The sequence below is a fragment of the Limulus polyphemus genome, unplaced genomic scaffold (assembly GCF_000517525.1).
Source record: "Limulus polyphemus unplaced genomic scaffold, Limulus_polyphemus-2.1.2 Scaffold530, whole genome shotgun sequence".
Lineage (NCBI taxonomy): Eukaryota > Metazoa > Arthropoda > Merostomata > Xiphosura > Limulidae > Limulus > Limulus polyphemus.
The window spans coordinates 268,924-278,877 of NW_013666140.1; the positions used below are offsets into that span (position 1 = coordinate 268,924).

The 9,954-nt window shown below is 33.9% G+C and overlaps 1 protein-coding gene across 5 annotated transcripts in view; it reads left to right on the forward strand.

The window, feature by feature from the left end:
• LOC106458900 (probable phosphorylase b kinase regulatory subunit beta) overlaps nt 1–9,954 on the forward strand; it is a 103,843-nt gene that overhangs the window by 40,241 nt on the left and 53,648 nt on the right. For all 5 annotated transcript variants that reach the window (XM_022385255.1, XM_022385258.1, XM_013918464.2 and 2 more), the window contains 5 exons: nt 910–1,107; nt 1,940–1,997; nt 3,368–3,448; nt 3,774–3,929; nt 8,143–8,240. In XM_022385255.1, coding sequence (XP_022240963.1) covers nt 910–1,107; nt 1,940–1,997; nt 3,368–3,448; nt 3,774–3,929; nt 8,143–8,240 — 591 coding nt within the window. The remainder of the gene's footprint in view (nt 1–909; nt 1,108–1,939; nt 1,998–3,367; nt 3,449–3,773; nt 3,930–8,142; nt 8,241–9,954) is intronic.

The window sequence follows — 9,954 nt, forward strand, 5'->3', positions numbered from 1 at the left end:
ATATTTTGTATTTTGACATCACAATCATCTAATTTGAACCAGTGCTGCATTCAACATACCATGTCACACACAAAAATTGAGGTTTAGCTGGTTTTTTTTAATATTTACTTTTAAATTAAGAAATTAACTAATGTATAATACTAAAATTTGAAATATAAGCTACAATTTGATACCAAACTTATTAACTTAGATCCATAAAGTAATAGTTCAATAAATTTTTAATGCAAGTCAACTAATGTGATGACATGGCCTTTGACACATGACCCATCAAGATAGGGTTAAGCAGATACCCTTTTAAGTATTTTTCTTTTCTTCTTGGAAAGGATACTTTCACCCACTTGGCCATGGAATCCTCCCTTACTGCTTATTTTGACGATTCTAGGTCATTGCTGTTATCAGTTAACAAATTGAAATGAAATTTCAGTAGGTATTTACTTCCTTCCATGTCTGATTGTGTCAGAAGAAGAGTGACATCAGTAGATGTCAAACACCAGTAGTGGTATTAATGCACACATAACCATTGATGTATGAACACAAAGCTTATTAATTAGTGATATCATAAGATGGTGAAATAAAATGTGGAGAAGGTCTGATTAACAGTTCTTCAGTGAAATAGATCATCATCTATGTATAACTAGATCCTAATTTGAATTTTAGAAATTTAGATAATGTAGTACTGTATTTATAGAAAGTGTACTTATAGATAAATAATATCTCTGCTTTTAATATTTTCATATCTATTGTTTTTTGTCAGATAGGTAGTTGTACCAAGTACTGGAAGTTACTTAAGATGGTATCATGATTCTTCACAGTGTTCTTTTTGATTAATGTGTTATAACTTTTTTTTAGCTATAGAAACTGTTAAAGTTATCAAAAGCTATATGTCTGTGGCAAATTTTGTGTGTTTAGAACATAGATGCAGCTCTGCTTCCAGTCATTAGTTTTCCGTGTTTTGCCACGCATGATGAGCTTATTTATAGTCGTACCAAAGACAAAATTCTGAGGAAACTACAGGGAAGTTATGGCTTTAAGAGGTTTCTGAGAGATGGTTATGGCACAGTGGAGGAAGATATAACTCGTAAATATTATGAGTCAGGAGAAACAAAAGTAAGTAATGTTTATCTTCAATAAAAGTTAGAGCTATTTTTTTTATCCTTAATCCAAATATACTACAATACTAATAATCAAGTAAATTAAATTCAGTTGGTGATTATAGCATGTATCTAATGGTTTGGATATTTTTATGAAATGGAAATAAAACTAAAAATATACTTTTGAGAGCAGTGAGTACAAATATAGTACACTAGGACATCAACATTAGTCTCAACTACCTCAACACTATAAAAAAAGACTGCGATCTCCCAGGGTGCTTTATTTAAGTAATATGCATAACATAAGACAAAACTCGTGTAGTCTGGAGAAATGACATACATGCTGAATGCCAAAAACTGTATTTTTTTAGTTCTACATTATAAATTAAATTAGCCAAGTTATTAGTACTACTAATAGCATGCACCTGTAAATAATGTTTTATAGGTTGTACAGTGCTATCCAGATACTTGTATTTTTTCAGCTTGACATATGTGGATGTTTACAATACTTGGCATATCTATGTAAAGAACAAATCAACAATAAACACATTATACAGAATTGAGATCAGTGTTTATCATCATATGACTGACAGATGAGTTGTACTACTGGATTAGAAAATATTGCTAGTTAGATAAAAAGTAAAGTAATCATGTGATTTATTTATTATAGTGAGAATGAGTGAGTTATGTTTATGGATGATTATTTGCCAACATACACTTGCATCTGAAAGAACAAACACATTACTTACAATGTTTGGCAAACTTAATTTATTAAGAATTTTTGTTGTATGATTTTATAATATATCTAGTTATTGTATTAATGTATTTTTTATTTCCCGATTACTTAGGAATTTGAGAACATTGAGTGTGAATGGCCTATGTTTTTCATTTTCATGATTCTTGATGGTAAGTGTTGATGAATTTAGTTTCTTGTTAAGGAATGTAATATCATAGATGAACATTTGTCTAGAATACCCTTGATGAAGGAAGATGTGATCTCTCTAAAGCTTTCTTATTATTTATTTGGAAGAGGAGTGTTAGATTTAGTTACTTCATACCTTGTACTTACTAGTGAAGGCTTGACTCACCAGTGCTATTGATAGTGCTATAGCTTTGTTTTAATCAAGATGTTTCTGAAAACTTCCATTGTTGTTCAATCGTAATGAAATTTGAAGTAAATAAATCAAAGTGTGTCTTTAATGTCTGAAACTTTCTACAAAGTTAGGAAATAATTTGAGCCATATATATATGTGTGTGTGTGTGTGTGTGTATGTATGTATGCATAAAAGTGAATTGTTTAGTAAGTGAATTTGTTAGTTATTTAGTAATTGGTGGATATTAAGTACAGTCCTGTGAATATTGAGTTTGTTTTGATAAAGGATTAGAGATATGAAGTTAGCAAGCTAGTGAAATTTCTATTAGATGTAGGTTATTTGTGAAGTTAGCTTGCAGTTGAACATGGTTATACTAAATGTGGAAATTCGAATTTAAGAAATAAACAATGTTTTGTCAGCATTAAGTGGGCTGGACTTTTCATGATTCTTATTATAGAATTATCCAAAAGAAACCAAACAACAATAGAAATCATTACAACAATATTAAAAATTGAGGCATAAGCAGATGATATTCGTAATGTATCATGAGCCAAGAATCACAATACTTATTCATAATAAAGACCTTATGAAATTACCTTTTTCATGAATGTGGCACCAAGAGCCCTCTATATATTTAAATGAAAACTTGCTGAATCTAGTTGCTAGAAATTACTCTTCTGGATAGCCATGTATTAGCAGTTTTTTCCAGAATATAATTCCTATATATTTCTTTATGACATTGTGAAGAATTAACTTCGAAGTAAACTTAAGAAGTTAATAAGTGCTATTAGATTATCAAAACATATATGCAAATTTATTATATTATACCAAATAGGGTTAAATTTGTCAGTGTTATCACCACCAGACCCTCTTTTGTAACTAATGCTAGCTTAATTCACTGTTGTTAAACTTACCATGTAATGTATCATATTATGATCACTGTATCACACTTTGTATCTTATTGCCACTGTTTGGGTAATACCAGTCTATAATATGTGTACTTTCCAGATATTATGACCATACTGTTGGCATAATTTAATAAATGTATTTACTAAACCTGCTGTTGCATCACTGTTTTGTCCCATATTATCAGTTATTTTTATCAAAATTAACTTTTTGGTTAAACATAAATAAAAGTTATGAAATGTCACTTGTGTTAAAAGATTTTATTTTTTATCTTAGGAATATTTAAAGGAAATGAAGAGCAAGTAAAGAAATACCAGCATATGTTGCATCCACGCTTGAAGAGAGATAAGTATGGAGGTAAATATTTACATTTTTAACTGTCTTAGTTATCAGTCTTGTAACATCAAAATATTAATAAAAATTGTAGGTATAATACAGTTCAATTTTTCACATAATGTGTGTGTGTGTGCTGACTTAAGTTATGTATTAATGATGATTGTAGCATTGACTACCTTAATTATTGTTAAGAGAATACTTTAGAAATCTGACTGACTGTTGTAACAGATGAATTTCTGTATAATTACATTTATTACTTTCACAAACACTAAAATATTTTTTTTTCATTGTATTATATTGTAAATACATAAGTTTATACAAGTTTAACATGATTAGTTTTCCACAGATGCCATTGTACCTAAGTACTTCTATGTTCCTCCTGAATGTCTGGAGCATGAGAAAGCTGAACCAGGCTCCCAACCACGTGTCCCAAGCAGTGAAGGAGATGTGGGAAATCTCTTCATGATGGGGCAGAGTCTTTATATTATGTCGCAGCTACTAAGTAAGTTCAAAATTGGATAGCAAAAGGCTTTGCTTCCGATAGGGTGTCTTACCTCTGCTAACATGTATACCTATTCTCATTCAGTGCTGCCTTCCATATGCAAGATTTTTTCCTATGCCACAAGCCTTGAAATTCCCACCTGTTCCATGATCCATGTGGTTCACAGCATCTTTGCATGCAAGTCATCATGCTACAACCCTCAACCAATAGGAGTACTACACAGCATCCTGACACGTGACTCCTATTTGATTCTACTTAACTATCACTTCTTGTTAGGCAGTTATCAAGTGCAGATGTGTTTAACATTGTATTACTTTTCACACAATATTTTCACTTTTTTTTGTTCAATTTCTAGGTTGTTCACTGTAGTTTTTTACCAAGTCTATCTCATTTAATTTCGGTTTTCTGAAGTTTGTGTCATAACTTCTACATCATCTTACTAATGCTTCACAGGTCGGTTTATTTTTCTCTTCTTATGTTTATGTTATCAATTTGCCTGTGACTTGGTAAGTTATTTTTCTATTTATTACTCTCCTTTTATGTCTTGAATCATGCTCACTGGTGAGCATTGCCTGTCCAGATATGCTACATATCTAACCCAATTCCACACTGTATGGCCTACTATAAGACATATCGGGGGTATTATATCTCCCTGGTATTGACTCGGGTGCTCCAACCCTGTGCTATGGGTAACGAGGGTTGATGTTATGGGATCCTGGATCTAATTGTCCCGTGGACCATTGTTACATGGGACATGCTGCTGGTAATACATGCACTACAGCCTGTGTATGGTCCTGTCTGGGGCTGATGTTGCATGGGCTACTCCTAACACTCCACCTCAATGGGGTTAGGCCCCAGTAGGTCGATGTTGTGTGGGGTAGCTTGATGAGAGTTGTATGGGACATCCACCCCCTCCAAAGTTGTCTTCAGGGAGTGGCTGATCTCAACAATCTCTATGTATATCCATAGCATATAACGTGCACTCGTAGGTTTTCCTTACGATATATTTGCTTCATGGTTATGCCCATTCTGGACCATACTGACCCATGGACTTTCATGGGTAAAACAGAGGAAGATAACTGCCCATCCCTGCCATCCCTTTCAATTTAATAAATCAACAGCAGTCTGCTTTTCAAAATAGGGATTTCATGGTCACCCGTTGCACTGTCTCTGGTGTCAATTTTCCTCTGGACTCTCCACCGTATTCTCATCCATGTTCTTCCAGTGGAATATGATTGGAGTCCTTGCCATTTTCCAGTTCTGAGCCACTGGGGTGGTGGGCCATGGAGGCATTCTCCTGAATGTGATCACCTTCATGTGTTTATACTGGAGATTGATGTTGTGCCCAACTTCTGTGTGGTTCTATCCTGAGGATGAGGTTTCATATAATTTTTGGGGTGATCCACTTCTGTGCAGTGGGACCTGGGGTTTGGGGTTGGGCTCCAGCTTTTGTATGCTCCTATCTGGGGATGATGTTGCAAATATTTCACAAATACACTCTTCCTCTGTGTGGTGGGTTCTGGAAGTTGAAGCTGTGCTCAGCTTTGGTGCAATTCTATCTGGAGGATGAGGTTGTGTATCTTTTACAGAGGCAATCCACTTCTGTGTGATGAGACCTGGTGGTTGATGCTGCTCTCCAGCTTCTGTGCGGCCCTATTTGGAGGATGATGTTGCTTTCAAGTAGATCCGTCACATTGCAGTTCACCCCTCAAATTGGGATCTCTTATTCTATCATCACCTAGATGTTGGTTCCCAGTGAGTAGTTTTGGATTAGAGGTGGACCAATCAACATAAATCCTCACACATCTGTCATGATCCCTCATCCTACCTTGTTTTAGGGGTTTTGCCACTTGTGCAACTTTCCAGTTGACATTACACCTACATGCAGTGAACACATGCGCTTCAGCTTCTGTGCAGTCCTATCTGGAGGATGATGTTGCATGGGGCAAATGTTGTCCTTCTATTGCTCCACCTTAGGGGGTTCATTACCAGAGGCTGATGTTGTGCTGTGTGGAACAAGTTTGATGGGTTTTGGATTTGACATGAACTGCCACATTGGTACAACTCTTCCTTCTATTGTTCTGATGGTAAGGTTCATGGATGACTGGTTGTAGATTTACACACATGTGCCCTGTTTTGTAGATTGTTATGGAAATTATCTCCTTCCATTTTACTTAACTTGAGGTGAAGTTATCGTGGACCCTTCTCCTACCACAGATTAGATGATGTATGCCAATGCCATCTGGTTTTGGACTGGAGTTGACCTGCCAGGTATGGTCTGACATGCCCAAGCCACTCTCCACCATAGGGTCATATCCATTTTTGCTCTCCCTTCATTCACATTTGTGGATGGAGATCCTACTTTCATTTGTGAGATTTTGGTTCAAACCTGCCCAGTTTTCTCTACTTCTTTAGATGTGCTCCTCATTTTTGCTTATGTATGTGACACCTATTACCAAACAGGGCAAATAGTATACCTGGTACAGAGGTGGTATTCTTTGGATGCTTGTGAACAATACTTATCTACATCCCTAGGACTGGTCTCGCCACCAGGTCAATGTTGGATTCTAGCTATACATGTGAGAGATACCATATCAAAAGTTATAATTTTCCTGTGCTGAAAAGTTATTTCCGATAGGTATTTTCCTCCTCACACCCTTCCTCCCCACTTAAAATTGGTGCTTGTTTTTTGCCTAATCTCGAAGTGTTAGTTCGTCAATACATAGATCAAAAATATAATTTATAAATTTATTGGACATAGTTTTTTTATCATTTTTGTTTTTTACAAAATGTTTTTAATTTTCTGTTAGATATAAAGGCAATTTTTGTATTGAAAGTTTCTAAGCAAAAGCTTTTGCTAGTTTTTTGTCCAGGATTGTACATAGGTTATATGATTGCTGGCCTGAGTCTAACTTTTGAAGGTAATTACTGATATTTATTTTGTATGTATTTTCTTCTTTTCTCTCTCTCTCTCTCTCTTCTTTTTTTTATGTTTTATTACCCAATGTATCACAGGTGTAGAGTGGACATGCTTGGCTCCATGTTTGCCAAGTGATTTAAAAATTTTATGTTGGTAATATCAGTGGGACACAATTCAAAGGACAATAAAATGATAAAATTTAAGTATAAACAGAGGTTATACTATTATGAGTTTAAAGCTATTTAGGATAAACAAATGTAGTTTCCTATTACAATCTGAAGTCATTCTAGAAGAAAAAAGGTTGATTTAGATGTATTTCGAATTTTGTTTTTGGTGGTTATGAGGTCAGTCAAATTGACAAATCTTGTATAGAGTGAGGATAGAGAAAATAACAGATAAATATAAAGTTTTATTGAAAATAAAAACGTTTGAAATTTGTTTAGGAGGTTTTTAAGATTATGCAAAGGAAATTTGAGTTTGTTGAAACGAAGAAAGGTATTTTTTTAATCTTAACATGAAAATCACTCTCCACTCCGAGCAGTCAACGCTTTCAATCCATATATTCATGGAGAAATGTTTAGTGAAATTACTTCAATAAAAATTTTGATTTTTGCTCTATAAATGGCTCTTAATGATTACTGGAAGCTTGTGAAATTTTGTGAAGATACGAAAAACATATTAGAAATTGTAGTATGGAAACTATAAAAGTCAATTTGTGGTCACTAATACAGCTGGTTCAACTGAGCCTATAGCAAGAGAGTTAAAGCAGTTGTTTAAATGTGTTTTAAGGCATGTGTGTTCTTGATGTCATTGTAGATATAATATTAATTTGATCTGCCTAGTTTGTGAGATATAGAGATTTACTGAGTTACTTCCATACAGAGAAAACAAGAATCAAGTTGAAAATGATTTTTTTTTCATTAGATCAGATTATTCCCTCTGGCTTAGCTAATTAGTATTTATTACATGTATGTAATAACTTCTACCAGAAGAGCTGCTAAAGTTCTTATAATAACAATTACAGTTGATAATAAATAGTCTTAATTATGAGTAACAGGCAACCTACAAAAAAAGCCTATGACCACTCCGCTCTAGGTCATGAGTTAAGAATCCTCAGTGCTAGTAGTATTTTTGGCATTGCAACTTGTTCTTAAGCTATGTTTAAGAACATACTTTTTTAAAGATAAGGCATAAAGCACAGTTAAAAACTATTAATATGATCCATAGTGGTTGGGAAAGAAAAACTTTTTTTTTTCATTTCTTTATAACCTCACCATACATTACTTTTTACAGTTGATGGGCTTGTACACATCAATGAAATGGATCCTATTCGTCGTTACCTACCTTCATATAACAGACCCAGAAAGTCTGGAAGGTATTCTGCCTTCCAAGTAAGTTGCATTCTTGGCAAAATATGAAACTGTTCTCTGACACTCATGTAATTAGTTTCTAGTAATCATTTTTTTACTGTTTTTCAGATTGTAAAACAAAAAGGTGGTAATTGGAGTAGGTACATCCTGTTACATGCAATATATAAAAATGTCACTGAAAAAGCTGAGTGCAAGCAAGTAAATAAAAAGGATCATTAATTGAAGTAAAATAAGCAAACTTTCAAAGTTAGGTTTTATGAAATCCTTAAGGTAGTTTTGGTTAATGAAAACTTGTATAAAAATTTTGTATGCACTCTGAAGCAGTCATTTGTGAAACACACGAGTGTCCCTTGTCTTACAATGTTTTTTTATTATTAAGTTGAGAAATGTAATAATATAATATAGAAGTTGTAATGTGTAACAATTACACTGAAAATGGTCACAACTGTAATACCCATTGAAAGTGGCAATACTTATATTACATTACTAAGAATAGTACTGAAACACACTGTTAGAAATGTGCCTGTTTCCACTGAATTTCCATGTGAATCATATTATGCACTGCTTTGTAGGATTTGTAAAAGTAAGCTGCATCAAACAGCCAGTTGCAATCAAGATATTATGAAGATAGAAATTCATAAACTGCCAAAGAAGGTTGTTTAGTGAATGCAGTTGAGGTGGCGTGAATGTCCAAGACTTTTAAGCTCACCTTCTTGTACCCCAAATCTGTTGAAGGCAATACACCCAGAAAATGAAAAGCCAGTAAATGTGATTTTGTGCAGTGATAGCTTGACTGTGTAAAATAGATAACACCTTTGAAAGGTTTTGTGAAACAAACCAGCATGTATTTTATATTCATTTATTGGGATCTTAGAGTGTGCAGTACTGTAGGCCAGTACATCTGCTTTTTGTGGATATTATTGCATTTTTGATTCTCAAAGTGGAAGTGGAGAACAAAGAAAAATACCAGTCAGTGAAACAGTGGATCCAGATGTGAAAGAATCTTGAAGGAGTTAGACTAGTATGTTGTACAGACCTGTTATAACTGCTCTAGAATCTGCCCCCTTGTAATAGTTAAGGTAACCATGAATATCTTACTGTACTGCAACATTCAAGAAAATGGTGGGGTATTTGGGGAAGGTCTATACCTCATTTATAGTAATAGATCTGGCTGTGCTACATCACATCCAATGATAATTTGTGACAAAACATACGTAAATACTTTGACCAATACGGAACCCAAACCTGAATCCAACTGAGGCATTCTAGAATATTTTGACTTATCTGACAGACACCAAACCTCGTTACACTTAGAACTGCTTTGCAAGAGGATTGTTATTTGTTTAACCAGATATGCAGCAACTATCACTGGCAAAACAAGGTGTGGTGTCACAACATTTCTCATCAAAGCAAACTACCTATATAGGTCAATACTAAAAAGTAACCTAGTAATTAATATAGTTAATTTGATATATCAGACTAACTAGGAGTATTGAAAGCCATAAAGAAAAACTTAGAATGATTAAAATACATTGGTTCATTGGTTGGATACCCTAACTGTTAGCAGTAGTTTTGTCTGTAATTCCAATATTATCTCTCATATTTTGACAAGCTTAGAAGATTTAGATTAGTCCTAAGTCTATATACTTGGCTGACAATGCAAAATAATCATAATGATAATTATATATATATATATATGTGTGTGTGTGTGTGTATGTATGTATGTGTATATATA